Consider the following 22,444-nt stretch of genomic DNA (forward strand, 5'->3'; position numbering starts at 1 on the left):
CTGCTGAGCCAGCTCAGTAGTCTGAGCCAGGTCTTTGCTAAATTGTCAGTACTTGAGGTGTGCGGAGCAGGAGAGGCAGAGAACCCCCTGACTAAGCAGAAGCCAAAGCATTTGTCTCTTTTCAGCAACAGTTTCTTGGTTTTTTTTCCTCTCTCTAAATCTGTCATTTTCCCTTTGGCTTGTTGTACTTCCTTTAATAGAAATTAAGTTCTTATAAATGCTGTAGTCTATTTTGGGATTGTTTTGTCCCATTGATCTATTAATTCTAGCACATGTTAGATTGTTTTGATTGTAAAAATTTTATAATAAGTTTTTAAAGATCTTTTTAAAAGCAGCTTTTGGTTCATAGCAAAATTGAGAGGAAGGTACAGAGATTTCCTGTGTACCTCCTACCCACACATGCACAGTTTCCCCTTTTATCAACATGCTTTCACCAGAGGGTACATTTCTTACAGTGGATGCACCTACATGGACACATCATAATCACTCAGAGTCCATAGTTTGCCTTAGGGGTCGCTCTTTGTGTTGTATATTCTGTGGGTTTGGACAAGTGTATGAGGGCATGTATCCATCATTGCCATATTATAGAGTGTTTTCACTGCCCTGAAAATCCTCTGTGCTCCACCTGTTCATCCCTTCCCACCTCAGCCCCTGGCAACCATTGACCATTTTACTGTCTCCATAGTTTTGCCTTTTCCAGAATGTCAGATAGCTGGAATCATACAGTATATAGCCTTTTAATAATGCCTTCTTTCACTTAATAATTTGCATTTAAGTTTCTTCCATGTCTTTTCATGGCTTGATAGCTCATGTCTTTTTAGCACTGAATCATACTCCATTGTCTGGAGGTATCACAGTCCTCCATCATTTCTCCATTCACCTACTAAAGGATATCTTGGTTGCTTCTAAGATTTGGCAGTTATGAAAATTTTTTTATAATTTTTAATATTTGGTAATACTATCTTTATGTCTTTTAATAATCACCAAAGTGAACACATATCCCTAGTTTAATAAGTTAAGTTGTATTATAAGGTTTATTAAAGCAACAGCTAAACCCTCTCCTGGCTTGCCCTTCCTTACTCTGAGACCTGTTCTTTAGAGGCAAGAACTTTTTTGACTTCTTTAGATGTATCTTCTGATGTTCATATTCATATTTTAAATAATATATGAATCTTTCCAATTTTAGACATCTGTTGACTTCATACTATGAAGAGAAAGATGTGGTGTTCGTACTAAGTCATTTTTTTTTCTTGGTTTACTTATTTGTTTTGGTGGAGCACATCCTTCAGTAGCTTTTTGACAGAGGACTCATGGGGAGTGAATTTTTTGAGACTTTACATTCCAGAAATATGTTTTTTTCTACCCTTACACTTCATATGATAGTTTAGTGGGATAAGGAGTGTTAGGTTGAAATTCATATTTTTTCAGTATTTTGAAGGTGATACTCTGTTGTCTAACGCAATTTGGCAAACTTTTTCTGTAAAGGGCCAGGTAGTAAATATTTTGGTTTTATGGGCCATACGGTCCCTTGTTGCAGCTATTCAGCTCTCCTGTTGTAGTGAATAAGCAGTCATAGACTGCTTACTGCTTTATGTAAACAAATGGGTGTGGCTGCGTTCCAACAAAATGGTACAAAAATAGGCGGCGGGAGGATGTGGCTCTCAGGCCATAGTTTGCCAGCTATCATCTTGAGCTTCCACTGCTGCTATTTAGAAGTTTCAGAGTCATCCTTTCTTCTGTTTTTTTCCTTTTCCCTGTTTTTGGAAGCTTCTTTGGAAGCTTTAGCTTGTTTTCTCTTTTTTTTATCATTTTGTTTTTTCTTTAGCGTTTATACCATTTTTATTTCTTACTAAAATTTTAGTGGAGTTTTGGGAGGAATTGTGGTTTAACAAAATGGATCATGTTTATCCAGAAATTCATTACTCTTCTGTTTAAAAATAATTCTTCCTTATGTGTTTATTTTTAGTTAAGCCTTATCGTTGTATGTCAAGATCTGAGGAGAGTCCCATCAGTACTTTGAGTAGCATGAGATTCTGAACAGGAAGGTTAACCCATACACAGTGCACACTTTGGGCTTTGATTATATCCAGTCAGTCATTGCTTTAAATGTAGTTTTAGTTTTCCCAAATGATTTAGTTAATTAAAAAAAAAAAAAAACAAGGAGAAAGAGCTATGTAGTTCATTCATTGAACGATATTATTGTGACATTAATGACACAGATTTGAAAAATAATTTATGGTCTGCACTCAAATATGTTTTGGTTTTCTATTTTTTACAGTCCTTCCTATATCCACACATACAACTTTTCACAGATATAATCATAATGTAATCAAACATACAACTCAATTTTTGTTCTCTTGATTTACTTTTCATATATTTCTATATTTCTACATAATCTTTATTGTTTTACTTATTAACAGTGATGTCATAGTTCATAAACATAGTGGATTCATTTATTCTATTGCTAAATAATTGTTTTCTCCTACTTATAGTATTGCAGTGATGATATACTCAGGTATGCAGTCTTTTCCTCCTATTTGGATTATTTTCTCGTAAATTAATTTCCAAAAGTATGATTGGGTTATAATAGTAAACTAGAAATTGCTTTGGCTCTTGAAGTCTATCTTCTCCTTAAAATATGCAAACGTGTTTGTAACCTTGTTCACACATCTTAAGTATAAGTATTTCCTTATAATTAGTGCCATAAAGTAAATTAGGTCAGAATTTTTATCTTCAAGTAAGATTTTACAAATCTACATCCCACAGTATAAAATAATTTATTTCTTCAAACCCTTGGCAACACTGGATGTGATCATCATCAAGCTTGAGTGCGTGTGTGTGTGTGCATGTGTGTGTATTTGGCAAGGAAAATAATTTAGAGAAAAAAATAGAAAGCAAATCTGATAGGCGGGAGACAGAAGAGAGAAAACATTGTGGAGAAGTCAAAAGAGCTAGGAAAATCAGGAGGAAGGATTGTACAATCTGATGGAGGAAAGAATTTCGAGATTAGCAGAAAAGTAGTGTAGTTTGCACTTGTTAGCTATAAACAAAGAACTCACTTTTTGTAATCTTGAGCATTTCATCAAACCTATTTTAAAACAAGTTGTTTTAATGTATTACATTTTAGTCATAATGTGTCTTTGTTAGATTAGGCATAAACACTGAATGGTAGTGTATAATGTACATATTATGTCTTTATTTTTTCTTCTTAAATGTCTTAGCCAAATAATCTTGGTATTTATAGTCCATATTCACTATTTCTAATGTCTGTGCATATTTATATATACTGTAATTTTATGCCTGGATAAATTTCTTTTTTAATGGAATTTTATACTCCTAGCTGCAGCAAACAGGCAGCCCCCTCCCCCTGTCCCCACATACCTTCCCACACAACACACACTGTATTGTTTCTGTTGTCAGTTGTCAGAAACTGAGGGCTAAGCCTCTTGGGAAATTATGTTTTATACTCAAAAAGATTTTTTATATCCCTACTATGTGTAAGGCACTATAGTTAGGTACATTGGGGGAATGCAGAGATGAGTATTGGATTTTGTCTTCTAAAGTCTGGAAGATAGATAAAACATGAACATAAAAAGCTATAATATGGGAAAAAATATGTTCTAAGGAGCTGTAGATAAAGGGACACGAGGAATAGTTTTTGTACTATATAGTGCACTGTTATTTGCCAGTACTTAGAAATAATTATAATTCTCTTTTCCCTGAGTTTCACTTAGTACCTCGTTATGTTATGTGCTTCTTGAATTATTGTGTATGTTGTTAGTCTTGACAACTAGATTGTAAACTCCCTGAGGGCAAGTACTGAGTGAGATGTACTTTTTCTCTGTCTCTCACTACAGGGCACCTAGTAGACACTAAAAAAGAACTTAAAGATTTATATTGCTGAATGGCTGTACTTGTCCTTTTATTTGAAGTGCTTTTAATTGCTTAACACTAAAATTCTGCGTTCTCTCTTAGGTATTTTTGCACCCCTTTCAAAGATAAGTAAAGCAAAAGATCGAAGGAAGAATACAGCACACACTCCTTCTACAAAAGCTGTACCTCTCATCAGGTCCCAGAAAATCGATGTAGCTCATGTAACGTCAAAAGTAAATACTGGTAGGTCAAACCAGAAAGTTTGATATCTTGTTCGTGTTTTACTTTTATCTGTGAAATGCCTTGTATTTAAATTGCTTCACACTTTTTGGTTAGCTGCCTGTGAAACCTGAATTTAATAAAACCTGCAAAGTTCTTGGTTTATGATTTTAATCCCTGACAAGCGATTTTCAGATTTGTTCCTTCCTTTTTTTCCCTTCTATTTCCATACTTTTATCACCCCCAATCTAACCTCAAAGCTAGACTTCATACCTCTGATAACTATTTATGCAGCACAACTAGCTTTATGTTTCTCACCTATTCAAGAATTTTAGTGACTTTTTTTATCAGAAAAAGTCTCAACTCTTGAAACTAGCCATCAGAGACCTTTCTCTGATGGAGTCTCTCACTGCTTCGCAGTTGAGCTGTGGTTTGTCACGTCTCACTGTCTTTTGTGTACGTGGTCCTCACTCTTCCCGTCATACTTTCCCATCTCTCTGGGCAATATTTGACTTCTGCCTGAGGTTTGAGTCATTCTTTACCTCCTTACTCACATCCTGTTTCTCCATGGAAACCTCCCTGATGACCCAGCTCACTTCGATCTCTTCATTCTCTAATTTCGTGTACACTCTAATCCATACCAGCCTGTTGCTGTTTGTTATCTTGGGTTTTGTCCTCTGGTTGCTTTATTTGGGCAGATCTTTGATTCTGTTAGAAAAATCTTCAACTTTAAATGGACTGTGAGAGCATTTTGTACTTTCGTATTCACTGTAGCACATAGCACAGAATAGGTGCTTAATAAATACTTGCTAATTCATCAATAACTGAAGCAGAAAGGCACTCTACCACGACTAAAGGATTTTGTCTACAAATTTGGTTGGCCTTTCTGCTCTGTTCCACTGGCCTATTTGAATATCCCTGTGTTAGTACTGCACTTCATAATTACTATAGTTTTTTTTTTCTTTTCTTTTTATTTTTTTTGCGGTATGCGGGCCTCTCACTGTTGTGGCCTCTCCCGTTGCGGAGCACAGGCTCCGGACGCGCAGGCTCAGTGGCCATGGCTCACGGGCCCAGCCGCTCCGTGGCATGTGGGATCTTCCCGGACCGGGGCACGAACCTGTGTCCCCCACATCGGCAGGCGGACTCTCAACCACTGCGCCACCAGGGAAGCCCTATAGTTTTTTTAAAAAATAAATCTTGATATCTAGAGGAAAGCCTCCTATCTTTTTCTTGAACAGGGTCCTGCCTGTTTGGCCCTTATACATCAAACTTCCTTATAAATTTTAGAATAAGTTGTTAAGTTTCTATAAAAAAAATCTGTTGAGAGAGGGATGGGGGGCTGGGCGAAATAGGTGAAGGGGATTAAGAGGCACAAACTTGTAGTTAAGAGATAAGTCACGGGGATGGAACCTGCAGCATAGGGAACATGGTCGGTAATGTTGTAATAACTTTGTAGTGACAGAGGTAACTAGACTTATTGTGATGATCAATTCATAATGTATATAAATGTCGAATCACTACGTTGTACACCTGAAGCTAATATAATATTTATGTCAAGTACACTTCAATTAGAAAAATAAAAAGGAAAAGTAAATAAATAAGGCGATAAATATATCTCCAGGGCAAGAAAATATTATTTTGCAAGTACAAATGAATTATATCTCAAACAAAGTGCTTGTCACAAAATTAAAGTTATTTTTGCTCCTTAATAGAAAGTTAACTTCTAGACAGATAAATTAACAAATTATGTTAATGTTATTTTTAGTGTCAAAGAATAAAAAATAAAAATATCCGTTGAAGTTTTAGTTGGTGTTACATTTAAACCTTAAATCAATTTGAGAACTGACATCTTTACAATATTCAGTCTTGTAATTGTAAGCTTGGGATATTGCTTTATTTAATTGGGTCCTTTAAAAATATCTCAATAAAATTTTATGATTTTCTCTACAGATGTTTTGTACTTGTTTTGTTAGGTCTGTTCCTAGGTACTTTATACTTTTTGATGCTCTTGTAAATGGTATCCTTTGAACTTGAAACCCAGAAGTACACAGCAGATATGGAAAGAAAGCTCAAAGAGAAGCCCTCTATTTGTGGTCTGAGGAGCAGGAAAGGGGTCTCCTGCTAGACAGAAAGTGGAGGAAGTCCCTGTTTTCTTTTTTGATTGCTCTTTGTTACGTCTTTGGTTCTTTCCCACCGCAGTCCCTAGGCAGTCCTGCATGTTGTAATAGCAGCAGGGGATGACCACGCACCTAAAACCCCAAGGGAGGGGAACCCTTGTTTCTGGCCAGAGAAACTGTGGTCCCAAGAACAGGGATGGAATCCTCATTAGTTTTTCTTCTTTTTTCTTACTGCTTGGCCCCATAGGCAGAGTCAATCTCAAAAGGTTATATGACAGGGGCTTCCCTGGTGGCGCAGTGGTTAAGAATCTGCCTGCCGATGCAGGAGACACGGGTTTGAGCCCTGGTTGGGGAAGATCCCACATGCCACGGAGCAACTAAGCAACTAAGCCATAACTGCTGAGCCCGCATGCCACAACTACTGAAGCCCGTGTGCCTAGAGCCCATGCTCCACAACAAGAGAAGCCACCACAGTGAGAAGCCTGCACACCACAACGAAGAGTAGCCCCAACTCGCCGCAACTAGAGAAAGCCCACGTGCAGCAACAAGACCCAACGCAGCCAAAAATAAAAAATAAAACAAACAAACAGACAAAAAGGTTATATAACAGAGCATGGAAATTAAAGCCTAGGCATTCTACCCAGAGTATCAGGAAGGGGTGCCTCTGGGAACAGGAAAGTGTCAAGGAGACCGTGGTGAGGAAGGAGCTCAAGAAAGTGACCTCAGAATGGTGGGCTTACTGCCAGGTTGTGTGTGCCTGCGTCTGACCACGCAGACCACTGCCCAGGTCTTAGACTGACTACTGTGTGGCACAGCACATGAGACAGATCCCAAATAGGCTTTGGTGACTGAACTGACATTGGAGCCACAGTCACAGAAGATGGGTAGGAACTGCCAGCCTGAAACTAACCGCCTGCTAACTGTCGAATGCCTGCTAAAACAGAACAGAACAAAACAATCAGCACTCTCCATAGAATTTAAACAAGACCCAAAGTCCTATAAAATAATGTTCATACTGTATAGGATACAGTCCAAAATTGCTCAAAATATGAAAAACCAGGAAAATCTCACCAACTCTCAAGGAAAAAGACGATCAAAAGATGCCAACCCTGAGATTATAGAGACATTTATCAGATAAAGGTTTTAAAGAATATATTATAACCCTCTAAGAATTAAGGGTGAACCCTCTTGAGACATGGAAAATTTCAGCAGAGACATGAAGGTATAAAAAAAGAACCAAATAATTCATGTACACACGCACACACACACGAGTACAAGTAAAACTGAGGTAATCTAAGATTAGTGGATTGTAGCAATGTCAGTATCCTGGTTGTGCTTTTATCCTGTAGTTTTGTAAAACGGTCACCTTTGGGGGAAACTGGGTAAAGTGTACAAGAGATCTCCCGATACTGTTTTTTACAACTGCATATGAATTTCCAGTTATCTCAAAATTTTCAAATAAAAGGAAAGACTCAAACGGATACTTTAGGACTGAAAAATATAACTGAAAGTAAGAAATTACTCTGTGGGTTGACTTCACAAAGTCTCTCTCCCCCACCCCCCAGCCCAGTTTCTGCTGTTGTGGTTCTGGCCCTCACTCCTGGCCTCTGCTTCCAGTCTCTCCTCCTCTGGTTCCTTCTAAACTTTGCTGTCGGGGTAATGTTATTCACCTGTGACTGTTCATGCCAGTCCTCCTTTCCAAAGCCCATCAGAGGCTCATTCCTTACTGAAGAGCTCCGGTTCCTTTGCCGGCACCGTTACCCTCTAAGGTTTTGCTGTGGCCCATCTATCCAGGTTACTTCTCCTGTGTCCCCCCAAAATCCATTTTATTCCAGCCAAGCTACTCATCCTTCTCTGACCCTTTCTTTCTTTAAGGTTTTTTTTTTTCTTTTTATCCATCCGTAATGGCAACCTTCAGTTCTTTCTGATCATACCTCCAGTATTCACTGGAAGAAATCTGACGTATCTCTCAAGACCCATATTGGAATGGGATCTTCTTGATGAGGCATTAATTTATCTTTATAACCATGATTATTGTCTCCTCCTTCTATGCTAGGGCTTATATCAAACATGTCCTCACATTGTGGTTATTCATGTCTTTCTGCCACACCAAATTGAAAAGGTCTTCCTTTAGGGCTGGGACCATGGCTTGTTTTGTTTGCGACGCTCAGAGTGCCAAGCTCATTTCTTCACCCAGAACGCTTTGTAAGTGAGTAGAATTGGAATGGATGCTTGGTGGAATTCGAAACTGGGTGTAGTCCATTAGGTTTCTTATTTAAATAGTTTGCTTCTGTAGAATTGAAACAGAAGTCTTAATATTAAGTAGAGTATTATTCATGAACTCTCTTTTAAAATCAGTTTTTTGGGGGAGTTGGGTGTAGTGAGAGTCGGGTAGTCATTCAGAGAGTACAGGGTTTCTTACTATCTGACTCTGACTTAAATGAATAATTGCTATAATGATTTGCAGAAATTTTTACCGCAATTTTACTATCTAAATAGACAGTCTGCTACAATGAATTTGCCTGCACACACCAGTGAAATCATGAGTTGTTTGCAGGTCTTAGTAAGTGTGCAGCCATCATAGCTGTATCAGGTTTGCTTTACATGCTAGCATTGTACAGACACACTAAGGAGTGCATTAAGTATCAGACAGTTAGATAGCTGTGTTTTAAATTCTTTATATTATTTAGAATTCCTTAGTGGATTTTTAAATAGGTGGAAAAGATACTTTAGTGCTATTTGGGGAAGGTGATCGGGGTTTTCAGATGGGCTTAGGAATACATTCTTTTCTTTCCCCTTTAAATAATGAAACATTGGCCCCTGCCGTCTGTGAATTTATCATCCCAGCGTGTTCTCAGAAGAGGATAAGATTTAGATAATGAGGGATGTCTGTACTTTAAAAAGCAAATACAGGGCTTCCGTGGTGGCGCAGTGGTTAAGAATCCGCCTGCCAATGCAGGGGACACGGGTTCGAGCCCTGGTCTGGGAAGATCCCCCATGCCGCGGAGCAACTAAGGCCGTGCGCCACAACTGCTGAGCTCGTGTAAACCATAACTACTGAAGCCGGTGCGCATAGAACCCATGCTCCGCAACATGAGAAGCCCACGCGCTGCATCGAAGTGTAGCTCCCGCTCGCCACAACTAGAGAAAGCCTGCACATGAGAAGCCCACGCGCTGCATCGAAGTGTAGCTCCCGCTCGCCACAACTAGAGAAAGCCTGCGCGCAGCAACAAAGACCCAGTGCAGCCCAAATAAATAAATAAAATTTAGAAAAAAAAGCAAATACATATTTTTGTTTAACGTTAAAGAAAATTCTTTCTTGCTGAAAGTGTTTTGTTTGTGTTCTAGGATTAATGCCATCAAAAAAAAATAGTGCTTCACAATCAACACTTTCATTGCCTCCTGGTGAAGAATTGAAAACTGGAGCAGAGAAAGATGGTAATATAATTTATAAGTTCTATTTTCAAAATTTAATTTACTGATTGAACTTTAAAATAGTATAGTGATATAGCTTATATGAGGCTAAAGTTTAAAGTTTTTAAGGGAAGAATCATTACAGTAAAAAACACACACACACATATTTTTTTTGTATAAAATCCTGTGTTGTGATTCTTATGTACACTTAGAGAATTACTGGACTAGATTAAGAGAATGAAAGGAAATTCCATAGTGTAGATGTCTTGATAAAAGCATTTAAAGTTGCCTTTTGCTGTCAAATCATTGGGTGAATAGAGCACAAATAGAAAATTCAAAAGTATTCCTGCTTGCCTTCTGGTTAACTCAGAACATTTTAATATTAAGCTTTTGTTACCTTAAAAACACATTAGTATGTTTTTTATATAAATAAGATGTGATTCTACTAACTCATCTTAAGTGAGAGGTGAGAGACAGTGGTGGTTAGGATAGGTAGTTGGTCTAAGTTAGTGACATGACGGCGCTCTCCTGTATGAGATTGCCATCATGTAGTGTGGATCCTTTGGATCCTTAAAACTGCTTGGGCTATAAAATCTTGTATGTATGAACTACAGTATATTTTGATGAAATCAGGCATTTAATTCAACACTAGTTAATCCACAACTGAGGAAGCTAAGTGGAGAGTTTCAGAGGATTTACCTGGAGAAGCATCTCATTGGTTCACTTCTTGTTTCCCACCCTCTGATGTGTTCTTTTCCTGTACCCTTTTAGTTACCCTGCTCGCATCCGTCAGCAGCTCCTCCTCTACATCTTCTCTGGAGCACAAGCAGAGTCACTCCAAGACACTGAACGCAAGTGGCAACAACAAGAAGACAAAGAGCAAAAGCCCTTCTGCCTCATCTAGAGCCAGTGCCGGTATCTATGGCTTTTTCAACCAGGCTTTCTTGGTGTTTTTTATCTTGGTTTGTTTGTAAGTAGATTTGCTCTTTTTAAGAGAGCAAAGGAACCCTTTACTTCGGTCAGGTTGAACTCCTTGTCCCTTCCCTGTCTCCGCCCAGCCCCCCACCTCCCTCCCCTTCGTCAGCATACTCTGGATCTCTGCCTTTCCCTCGTGCTCCTACCATTGTTCCTTGTCTGCATTGACTTCTTCTCTTCCTCATGTATCTATGGGCTCTATAGCCCCTGTAAGGTTCACAGTAGAACTTTATGGTAGATCTTCAGATACTTGGAAACTATACGGTCTGGTCTCTTTCTTTACTTATCTCTTTTCTAATCTAAACCTAATAATAAAAACTAACATGTCAATACATGTTATTTACTATTTCAGGTACTATTAAAGGAATTTTACATACCTTATTTCATTTAATTCTCAAAATAAACCTATGGAGTAGGTACTACTATGATCATCTTCAATTTATGAATGAGGAAACCGAGGCTTAGGGAGGTTAGGCATTGGTGCACCGTGGCAGTTTCCGAGTGCACGCCTGGGCTTCACCCGCAGGTCTGTCTGATGCTTGGCTGCTACCAGAGTCCGCCTCTGTCTCAAGTACCTTCAGCTCTTCTTCATGCTGTAGGGTCCCCAGACCCTTTCCAGCCTGCTGGTAGAGAGCTGAACCACTGCCTCTCGGTACAAGTCCAGTCCGAGGCTACTCATGCAGTTTTGGTGACCACGCTATGTCATTGGCTCAAACAGAGCCTTATGCTAAGTCTCTTCGTCTTGTGGCTTGACATAGGACTTTACATTTATTTTCATTTAATTTAATGTTTGAATTTTTATCCCTCTGAATTTTGTTTTTTACATCTTGTGTATAGCTTTTTCACACACTTTTGTGTTATCTTCTTATTTAAAAAGCATGCTTTCTCTATTTTTAGCCAAGTCAGTGTTTAAAACTGTGTAGGAGAGGTTGACAGTGATAACCTTTTTAACTTGCTGTGAAGCCTGCATGATCCCATTCGGTCCACATTTCTTCAGTTATGTGTAAGGATATATAAAACACGTTTTCTTGTTGAAATCAACATATATATTGAATTTACTGCAGTTCAGTTATTTACCTGCATAGAAAGAAAATGAAGCCACTTTGGCATCACTTATTTTTTATTTATTTATTTAAAAAAATTGTTTTATTTATTTATTTTTGGCTGTGTTGGGTCTTCATTGCTGCGCATGGGCTTTCTCTAGTTGCGGCGAGCAGGGGCTGCTCTTCATTGTGGTGTGTGGGCTTCTCATTGCGGTGGCTTCTTGTTGCGGAGCATGGGCTCTAGGCGTGGGGGCTTCAGTAGTTGTGGCGCACGGGCTCAGTAGTTGTGGCTCGCAGGCTCGGTAGCTGTGGCACACGGGCTTAGCTGCTCTGCCGCATGTGGGATCCTCCCGGACTGGGGCTCGAACCCCTGTCCCCTGCATTGGCAGACGGACTCTTAACCACTGTGCCACTAGGGAAGCCCATAACTTATTTTTAATGAGCCTCATAGTAATTACTAGATTCTTTGTCTAATACCGTAAATACTTGTACTGAACCAATATTTTATTGTAGAAAATGTTCATGACAGGATTTCTTTTTCTGTTTAAGATACTTTATTGTATGGGGGAAAAAACCCCAAACCCTCAGTAGTAACACTGATGTAATAAAGTTAAGAGTTGAGGCCCTAAAAGTGGAGAACCTGGAAACTTTGCTTGAATATTTATTTTCTGAATAGATTCCTCTTCCCTTGAAACCAGTTTCTCTTTAATGCTGTGAGGAACAGAGGTGAAAAGATGCAGATGTAGCAATCCCGTTTGTCCTCATTTTATTTACATTTTAAGGCCCTCTTCATTTGGAATTTGGGCTTTTGACATTGACTTGGTTTTAAAATTTATGTGTGGATATGGAATTATCTTTTTTACCCTTTATATAAGGGTATAGTTCTAGTGTGCCTACATACTTAACCTTTTTTTCTTTTTATAAATTTGAGGGGTTTGTGGACCTAAATAATAGTAGAGATGAAGAGAGTTATCAATTAGAGTGAGAAGGAGGTCCTTTTAAAAGGGGAGGGAGATGTGTGAGAGAAAGTTCTGAACCCCAGAGATGTTTCCTTAAGAAAGTATTGCTAGAGTGAGTAGATATTCCACTTTCTCTGTCGGTTTGCATTTGGGGTAGATGTGGACTGCAGAGGGTGGACATTTTGGGGAAGCTAAGGACAGAGGATTACGAAGAAAGAGGAGCAGAGAGAAGGGATTGGGGGATGGGAGAGGTTGGGGAGGACGTCTGTGAGCTCAGCCCCTCTGTAGTCCACGTTGACCTCTCTGTCCTTGGTCCATCGTCTGCAGGCAGCGTGGGGACAGACGTGAGAGTTTCTGGTCACAAGGTCAGGGTTTTAAGTCAGGTGTGCCACCGACTCCTATGAACACCATGTCTTCATTAATTCCTGAGTTTGTTTCTTACCTATGATTATAATTCTCATGAAAAGTGCTTTGTAAACCGTGAAGTGCTTGGGAAATGTTAGCTATTTTGAGGGCCAAGGACTTTTTAGTGTACCCTTGATCCAGACCTTCCTTCTCCCTGAGTTTGTGTTCATTTGTTACCATGTTTTTAGTTTCCCCCTGTTAACAGTCTGACTTACCCTCTATCCCACACCCTCATGCAGGGTTCCCTAGGCCTTCTCAGATGACCGCCACTCAAATCTGTTCATGCACTGATGGGAGAAGCCTCAGGGGCCCACCTCTTCTCTGTTATAATTGAACAGCTTTCAAGACAGTGTTTCTCCAGGACTTCTGATGTTCAGTAGCGGGAGTTGCAGGCTTTAGGTTTGAGTCAAGGTCTGGGCAGGGAGTGCTTTTGTTTCTAATAAGGAAATCAATTTGGGGTAATTGGAATCTTATAGCAATTTCACTTTTAAATTACATTTCTGTGTGTATCATTTACACTGAGTCCCACTGAACTACTATGATTCTAGCATTTTACTAGAATAGGGATTGGTGGACTATAGCCCATGGGGCAAATCCAACCTACCACCTATTTTTGTGAATAAAGTTGTATTGGAACACGTTGTGCCCATTTTGTCTGTCTGCTCTTGTGCTATGACAGCAGAGTTGAGTAGATGTGCAGAGTAGTATGGCTTGCAAAGCCTAAAATATTTACTATGTAGCCCTTCAGTAAGAACAGGTGTGCTGCCCTCTGTTCTAGTAGAGAGTGCCTCCAGGAAGTCAGATAAAGTTGATACTTTGCCAGGAATCAAGTGTAAGTTCCTGTGGCAATGATTGTCTCAGGAAACCCTTCAAACTTCTTTTGAGTAGCTTTACCTCACATGTGAGAAACACAGCTTAGATGCTGTGTATAAGGAAAGGCAGCATATATTGAAATCTCCAACTAACTAGACTGGTTAGAATAAATAGCAGTTTTTTGGCCTATGTGCTTTTTGAGTTTCCCTTTGTTTTTTCTCTTTTCCTGCCCCATCCCCTTCCCCAACCAACCCCAAAACAGGTTTGAATTCCTCAGCAACATCTGTAGCAAATAATGCACGCTGTGAAGGAGAACTCCGCCTTGGAGATAGAGTGTTGGTGGTAGGCCAGAGAATTGGTACCGTTAAGTTCTTTGGGACAACAAACTTTGCTCCAGGTAACTCATCTGTATAGTCTTTGCTCAACTTGATTTCTTTAGATAACAAAAGGTTTAAAATTTTGCATGTAAATAAAACTTATAGAGAATTCTTGATTAATAGTTCTTATGGGTGGTAGCTATGGCACAGAAAATGGAAAACGTTGATTCAAATGCAGACTGTTTTTACTCAGGTTGATTGTTACTAATGAATTTTTCTTGCCATTTGTGTTTTAAATTGTCTAAAGTTAAAATTAGTTGTTACTCTCCAGTTTTACTCTCACTGATTGCCAAGTGTGCTAAATAACAGAGAAAACATTTTAAGATTAGATTTGTGCTAAGCATAATCTTGAAAATGAGTGGATAATGAGTTTACTGCATACAGCTTTTAACAGAGTGGCTTGGAGAGAAAAGCAAACAAAGCGGTTCAAAGGAAAATGAAAAACGTTTGCGTACTCTGGGATCTTAAAAATGCATGTTTGTGTATTTATATATTCATTCCAATCTAGACGTAACATTGTGTTTCCAAAAGTAAAGATTATCTTTCTTTTATATTTTCAGTGATTGTAATTTCAAACAGAAGCCAGTTGAATAAAACCATGTTTGTTATTTTTAAATAGCAATATGCTGTTTTGACACATGGTGGCGTTGCAGCATTTTAGGAAACGGTTACCTAGAGCATTGATTTTTTTAAAAAAAGTTTGTAGCCTTCTGTCAAGAACTCTGAAGGATCTGAGATTTTACCCTACTTGCAAGTTAACAAGTTGGATTGCCATGGTTTCATACATGCTGGCAGAAGATGGTAGGCTCCTGGGTCAGCGATAGAGGACCTCAGTGCTCTCTGCAATAGTGGTAGCCAAAGTGGCAGCATTTTCTTCTGTTTCCTGAGCCCCAGTTCCCAGAGGGTGAGATAGGGAGGGCCAGGTGACACCTGTACACCCAGTGGTTTATGCTGTAGGAGAGGAGCCCCAAGCTTAAGGAATCTGAACCTTTGTACTAGACAATAAGCATGGCTGTCTTTTGTGCCGAGGGAGACTCTGTCTCCATCCCCCAAGGCCATCTTCTCTACAAACATCCATGAAAAGACGGTCAGTGCCTCTGTCCATAAGGCATGTAGAAACATGGAGAATTGTCTCCCAACACATTTTTGTTTCATTAGTACCATTTATAATTGCAGTCCAACTACTAATGGATTGGAGATGGGCTATATGTTTTATAATTCATGTCTCTCTTAGGGCACCAGCTAGTAATTGAGATTAGTTAGAATGTTCTCAATATGGTTCTCAAATAAAAACCTAGGAATCCCAAAGGTAGGGTATTTTTCCACAATCACCATGTCTTCTGAGTTTCCTTTCTCTGGTTTTATTAAACAAGGCTTGAACGGTTTGTTTTGTTTGGATGCAGCTGTTTTAGGTTGGCTTTTAATTTTTAAACTCCTAGTGTAGAGCATTTAGAAATTTGAGACGTAATAAGCAAATATAAAAGTTGGAAATTTTTCACTGAGGTCCTCCTGCTCTTTCAGAAAGAAGTAGCGTGTATTTCTTGTGGCATCAAAATTTAGATCAATCAGTTCTATAGGACGGTGGTAATATCTAGGCTTGTTATAGGTGATAAGATCTAGACCTGACAGAGGGCATGTTTAGCCCCTTCAGCATGTTTAGCAGTGCCGCCTCTGAAAGAAAGTATCCAGACAGTATGCAGTCACTGTTGCTCACACTTGCCATAATGCCTTCCTGCTGTGTGCTACACACTTTCAGGAGTTATGTGGTAAACATGTAGCAGTGATATGGTGTATTAAAATGAGAAAATGCAAAAATTATATAGGAAAGCATCAAAGGCAGAAGGAAGTAAAACTTGGAAAATTATAACCGTGGCACTCAGAAATAACAATGGCAACCAGAGTAACCCAGTTAGCGACACTCAGAAATGCGATGACTGAGCATTAGTATGGCTGCGCAGTGGGTTTGTATACCTCACTCTGTACCTGTGCAGGGTAGGACTGTTTAAGTATAAAAGACAATTACACGCGTTACGTTAGTCTTTTCAACGCAAACTCCAATATCGGGAATGGACTCAGGTATCATCTTTTTGAACGTAAGAGGAAAAAAATTAAGAACTTCTAGATTGTCATTTTAGAGGTTATATAATTGACTCTTTGAACTATTAATCTGAAGGGAACAACATTTTTGTATTTTGTCATTTGTAATAAGGTTCTCAATATCTATATTTTTTTATTTGATACTGATTCTAAGAGACCACATACAATTACTATTGTATTCTACTTTTAAATACAAAAATGAGTGGACTGTCAGGTACTTTTAGCTGAACTGGAGGTACCCTCATCCAGAGCCATTACTCTAGGAGTATATGTCCATTTATCTAATATTTGCCACACTAAAAGCAACCTCACTATTTTAATTTTATGCTCTCTAGGAAAGGAAATCCTATTACTCTCCTCAGAGTGGGTCCTTTTAAACACTTAAAAGCCTTTTAGAAAATTACTCCTATTAACTTAACCTAAATCTTTTCATTTAGGTTAAAAATGATTTTTTTTTCCTTCCTGGGTAGGGAAAAAATGAAAGAAAAAGAAGAGTCACCATGAAGTCTAGTCATATTTTCCATATTATTTTTGTCCCCCTTTAATTATTTCAGAACTGTTTGTGGTATTCTAATACTGGAAGAGTAAAATGAAAAGATTGCATATTCATTTTATGATTTATACATCTCAGTATCATGCTACACTGCTCTCAAGTTAAACAGACCATACTACCAAGTTAAGGACAGTTTCTTATTGCAGCTTTTAGATATATTTTGGTCATACGCTACTGGTATAATAGCTAATCCTTGCCAAATTTGTGTTTGTACATTTTATCTTTCTCCCCTAAGGTACAACTCTGCAATTATGCTTGTAAAATGTTTTTCTAGTTCATTTTTCAAATTTTCAAATTTTGTTTTATAATTTTATCATTTGAAAGCTTAATGATCATGAGGATTTTGGTCATTTGTGAAAATGTTAAACCATCTAGACTTTGGGTTTGTATAATAGCATAACAATTTTGGATAAAGTGCAGATGCTTTTAAAATCCCATGTTCTTGTTCTAGGATATTGGTACGGGATAGAGCTTGATAAACCCCATGGCAAGAATGATGGTTCAGTTGGAGGTGTGCAGTATTTTAGTTGTTCCCCGAGATATGGAATATTTGCTCCCCCATCCAGGGTACAAAGGTGAGAAACAATGAAATTTACGCTATTCACAAGAACTTTTTGTAATGTGCAGTGGGTTATAGTTAGAGTCCCTAATTTTATATTAAAGACATGCCCTGACTGTAGCCCATGTCTTCTTTCAAGGGGTTAACCAACCACGTTCTTCAGAGGGAAGGCTCATGGAAAGCTAAATTTGCTTTGCTGAGGATTTGCAATTTTAAAAACCTCCTTTATTCCTCATTTGCAAACCCTGTGAGTATGTGTAGGCTATTAGGAGTGATGTTTGCTGCTCTGAACAGTGAGAGCAGCAAGCTTAATCTGTCATGCAAACAAAAGTAAAAATGCTCTCTGATTGCTTCAGTCACATCCTAACTCCATTAAATTTCCTGCCAGCAGGCACCCCATTCATTCTCCTACAAACCTAATGGAACCAAAATGGCTTTTTCCTCTGACTTCCTTAGTTTTCAAAAATAGATAAGCAGTAGATCTTTGGGGGAAGTGAAGCTTCAAGGATTTATATAGAATATACCTCCCCGGTGTTTCTTCTTAAGATAGTACACTTTTGTACCAGCTCACTCTGGTTTTTTAAAAAAAAGCTGAGCAGAAGTGAGTCCTCATGAAATTCCAGGTACTATTGTGTGAAATGACTTAATGTGCTGAAAGAAGTTGGCTTGGTATGCTTTTCAGTGGATGGGAAATGGGATACTCATCTTTAAATAGGAAATAACATGTATGGTATAGTCACATTCATGAGAATAGATTTGTGATCTCAACCTGGGAGTCCCATCTTGTTCCCTTCCAACTAGACTGTGTGACTGCCTCCTGGCAGATTTAACAGTTTTTATATCCATTTTCTTTCTCACTTTGTTTTTCTTATTGAATAATTACATGTAATTTTTGTATTCTTTTCCTTCTTCTATGATGTACTTAGTATAATTCTTTTCTTATTGTTTATGATTTTATAACACTTAACGTATAATGCTTTTCAGTTTACAAAATACCTTCAATTAAATGTTGTTTCATTTGATCCTAATAAGTATTTGGTCAGGTGAGCTGGAAAAGAATAACTACAGATGGTCCCTGACTTACAGTGGTTCAGCTTATGACTTTTTGACTTTATGGTGGTGCAAAAGTGATAAGAGTTCAGTAGAAACTGTATTTCACATTTTTAATTTTGATCATTCCCTGAGCTAGCGATGTGCAGTACAATATTCCCTCGAGATGCTGCGCAGGGCAGCAGCAACTGCCAGTCAGCCACGTGGTCACGAGGGTGAACAACCAATACATTTGTGACCCTTCTGTACCAATACAAGCATTCTGTTTTTCACTTGAAGTACAGCATTCAATAAATTACATGAGACATTCAACACTTTATTGTAAAATAGGCTTTGTGTTAGATGACTTTGCCCAACTGTAGACTCATGAAAGTGTTCTGAGCACATTTAAGGTAGGCGAGGCTAAGTGATGATGTTCAGTAGATTAGGTGTATTAAATGCATTTTCAACTTAAGATGGGTTTATCGGGACGTAACCCCGTAGTAAGTTGAGGAGGATCTGTACAAATAGTTATTGAGCATTTAGTAAGCAGTGGGCTCTGTACCATGTACTTCATAAATCTCCCCCAGGCCCAGTGAGGTATGAGGTAATATTATTCCTATTTTTGCAGGTGAAGAAAAGTTGAAAGAGATACAGTGGCTTTGCTAAAGTCCTATAGCTACTGTAGGGGACGAAAAACTTTGTCCTGTCTATGAATTAAACTGACAACAGATAGATGAACAGGAGAAAAATCATGCACACTTATTAAATGTTAATGTTACATGCATGGGGGCATCGCAGAAAGCAGTGAATGCCCAAAGTAGTGGTGAGATTGGAGAGTTTATAGACCATCTCAGTAGGGGAAAGGGAGGGGGAGAACGGCCACTTGTTGGGGAGCAGATGATGTTAGGAAAGATTAGTGGGCCCTTAGGAAAATGGATGGGGATATGATAGTCTGTGACAGTGTCTGTCTGGGTGTGGTGTTAACTCCTCATGTCCTCTCCTGTGATGAGAGTCAGTCTTCTCTGCTTGATGAAACTCCCGGGAAGGGGATTTATGACAATTCGGTTCTTTTTTGGGAAGATCTGTTTTAGGCAGATAAGGGGAGTTCAGGGAAAGCCTCTTCCTGCATTTGTTGATTCTCAAATGTCTTTAGCTCAAAATAATCTTTGCACCAGAGTGGCATGTTTTGGGTGGGATATTTTGATCTCGCACAGTAGTTAATGGTGGAGCTGGACTCAGCCCAGGTTTGTTATTTTGCTGTTGTTTTTTTCCTAAGCCCTTGCTTTTAGGCAGTTTGCTGGGGTTTTTTTTGGGTAGTCATTTTATAATGAAGAAAAAGAGGTAGTAGCTAGTGGCACTTACACGTGCTGGCACTGTTTTAAGTACTCTGTGTGTATTGTTTACTGCTCTGCAGCAACCCTGTGTGTCAGGTACTGCAGTTATCCCTATTTCACAGGTGGGGAAGGTAAGGCACGGAGAGGTTAAGTGAGTTGTGCAGTTGTACACAGCTCCCAAGTGGAGATTTGAGCTCAGGTAGTCTAGTATCAGAATGTGTACTCTTAACCATTACCCTATAATGGTTAAAAGAGGCCCAGTGACTTTCTTTAGGACCTATATCTTATAAATGATTGATTTGGGAATAAAATCCATACTGAGTCACCAGTCAGTCTTCTGGGTTCTCATATTACTTTGAACAAATCTTCATTAACACATTGCTACAGTCTCTCATAAGTTTTATTTGTCTCCTAGTCATGAGGACTGGGGTTGTCTGTTTCATGTTTGATTACCCAAGGAACACATTCTGGCATGTTGTATGCACAGTAAATATTGATCAAATTTTGTTCAGTGTTTTTTATGCTGTAACAGCTTTCTTCCCTGTTATATTGTGAAGCCTCTTTCTCTCTCCTGGTTTTATCTTCTTTTTCTTGCTTTGTTTATGGAACACACATTTGTTACTTTTTTTTTGCCATCTGTTTGGTCTTCTTTAAGGTGATTCATTTAAAAGCAGCCCCCTCATCTTAGAAGAAGCAGGGCTCTCTCTCTAAATGAACTGCTCTCTCTATCCAGCTGTCTTCCTGTCATCTTCTGATTGTCTCATTCATCATCATCAAATACTATTAAGTGTCTTTTAGCACTTTGTGCTGTGCTAGGCGTTCTATAAGTAAATAAAACAGACATGGTGCCTGATTTTGAGGAGTTTCTAATTTAAACCAGCTTTGGAGCTTTTTAAAGATAACACTGATCTTCAAGAAGGAAGAATTTTAAACTAGGGACTCCTGAGAGAACAGTCAATCACATAGTGACCAATCACAATGTCACCTTGCATTGTACTCCTCCCCAGATTGTAGCTGGCCTTTTTAAAATTTTTTATTTTAATGGTTCCATTAAAAAATGTGCCTCCTGTCCCAGAATGCACATGGTACTTTCCTCTGCTTGAATGGCTTTCTACTATCACCCAAGTATCATCTGGTTAATGCTTTTTCTTCTGTTAACTTACATATCAACCAATATTACTTTAGAGAAATTCTAAGACACTGACTGGATCTAATCTCTCTCTCTCTCTCTCTCTCTTTTTTGCTCAAGTGGTTTTTATCAGCATAGCATTAATTTTCTTATTCTCAGTTCATACCATTACATACTTATTTCTAATGAACTGATCCCTTTTAGAATTAAGTTCTCAACTCTCCATCACAGCTTAATTCAAGTATCTGTCCTCTTCATCAAGTCATATTCTTTGCCTTCATTAGTCTCTCATTGATTGCTGTATGTTATGTATCTTGTGAAAATGATGCATGTGAATTGCAAGATGAAACTGCAAATATTGTAAGAGTTGCAGGATTTCTTTATGGTAACAAAGTGTTCTGATGCAAGTGATTGATAGAATGAAGACTGCAGATTCAGGTCAGTAAACAATTGGAAGAAAAGGAGACTGTTATAGGATTGGCTTTTTAAAAATAAAGAATGATTTGAGTATCAAAGAAACAGACCTATCGGGAGCGTGACCTTTATGCTTGTGCTTAGAGTCAAGTATAAAATAAAACATGTTGAATCGTATTAGCCAGTTTTAGCAGAAAAATCACATATATACACAAACTCAGCTGATGTTTTTTCAATGTAAAAATGTGGTGTTTTTACAGTTATAACCTAACATTTGTTAAATTTCACATAAAATAAAATTTTCACATTTTTTAGTTTCATCTTTGAAAATAAAGCTCCAGAGAAGCAAAGTCAGGCCCCTATTTGAAGTGAATTCACCTGAAGTTGACTTTCTCTGTACTTACTCTGCTTACATTGCCTGTCTGTGGTGCTAGATTGAAGTTCATCCCTGGCTCATGATAGATGCTTAGTAAATGCTTGTCGAACGAGTGAAATAAGAAATAACCGTTGGTGTGAAGACCTCAGTTAAGCACCAGTCTTAAATCTGAGGACCAGCTACTTCTAATGAGATTTGCATTACTTGTTTTATTCACAGAGTAACAGATTCCCTGGATACTCTTTCAGAAATTTCTTCAAATAAACAGAATCATGCGTATCCTGGTAAGATTACACAGTTTTTTTTTTTTTTTTTTTTTTTTTGTTAGGTTTATCATATATAGCCTTTATTATGTTAAGGTATATTCTCTCTATATTCACTTTGTTGAGACTTTTTATTATAACAGGATATTCAGTTTTGTGAAATGCTTTTCTGCATCTGTTGAGATGATCACATGATTTTTATCCTTTGTTTTGTTAATGTGGTGTATCATGTTGATTAATTTGTGGATATTGTATCATCCCTGCACCCCTCGGATAAATCCCACTTGATCTGGTATATGACCCTTTAAACATGTTGCTGAATGCAGCTTGCTAATATTTTATTGAAAAATTTTGCATGTATGTTAATCAGGGATATTGACAGGTAATTTTCTTTTCTTTTTTTTTTAACATCTTTATTGGGGTATAATTGCTTTACAATGGTGTGTTAGTTTCTGCTTTATAACAGAGTGAATCAGTTATACATATACATAT

At 38.3% G+C, this 22,444-nt stretch overlaps 1 protein-coding gene across 2 annotated transcripts in view; it reads left to right on the plus strand.

The window, feature by feature from the left end:
• The window catches only part of CLIP4 (CAP-Gly domain containing linker protein family member 4), an 80,319-nt gene that overhangs the window by 37,554 nt on the left and 20,321 nt on the right, over nucleotides 1–22,444 (plus strand). For both annotated transcript variants that reach the window (XM_007470875.1, XM_007470874.1), the window contains 6 exons: nucleotides 3,976–4,116; nucleotides 9,558–9,647; nucleotides 10,395–10,538; nucleotides 14,081–14,215; nucleotides 17,297–17,420; nucleotides 21,909–21,973. In XM_007470875.1, coding sequence (XP_007470937.1) covers nucleotides 3,976–4,116; nucleotides 9,558–9,647; nucleotides 10,395–10,538; nucleotides 14,081–14,215; nucleotides 17,297–17,420; nucleotides 21,909–21,973 — 699 coding nt within the window. The remainder of the gene's footprint in view (nucleotides 1–3,975; nucleotides 4,117–9,557; nucleotides 9,648–10,394; nucleotides 10,539–14,080; nucleotides 14,216–17,296; nucleotides 17,421–21,908; nucleotides 21,974–22,444) is intronic.

Source organism: Lipotes vexillifer, unplaced genomic scaffold (assembly GCF_000442215.2).
Source record: "Lipotes vexillifer unplaced genomic scaffold, Lipotes_vexillifer_v1.1 scaffold717, whole genome shotgun sequence".
NCBI classification, from domain to species: Eukaryota; Metazoa; Chordata; class Mammalia; order Artiodactyla; family Lipotidae; genus Lipotes; species Lipotes vexillifer.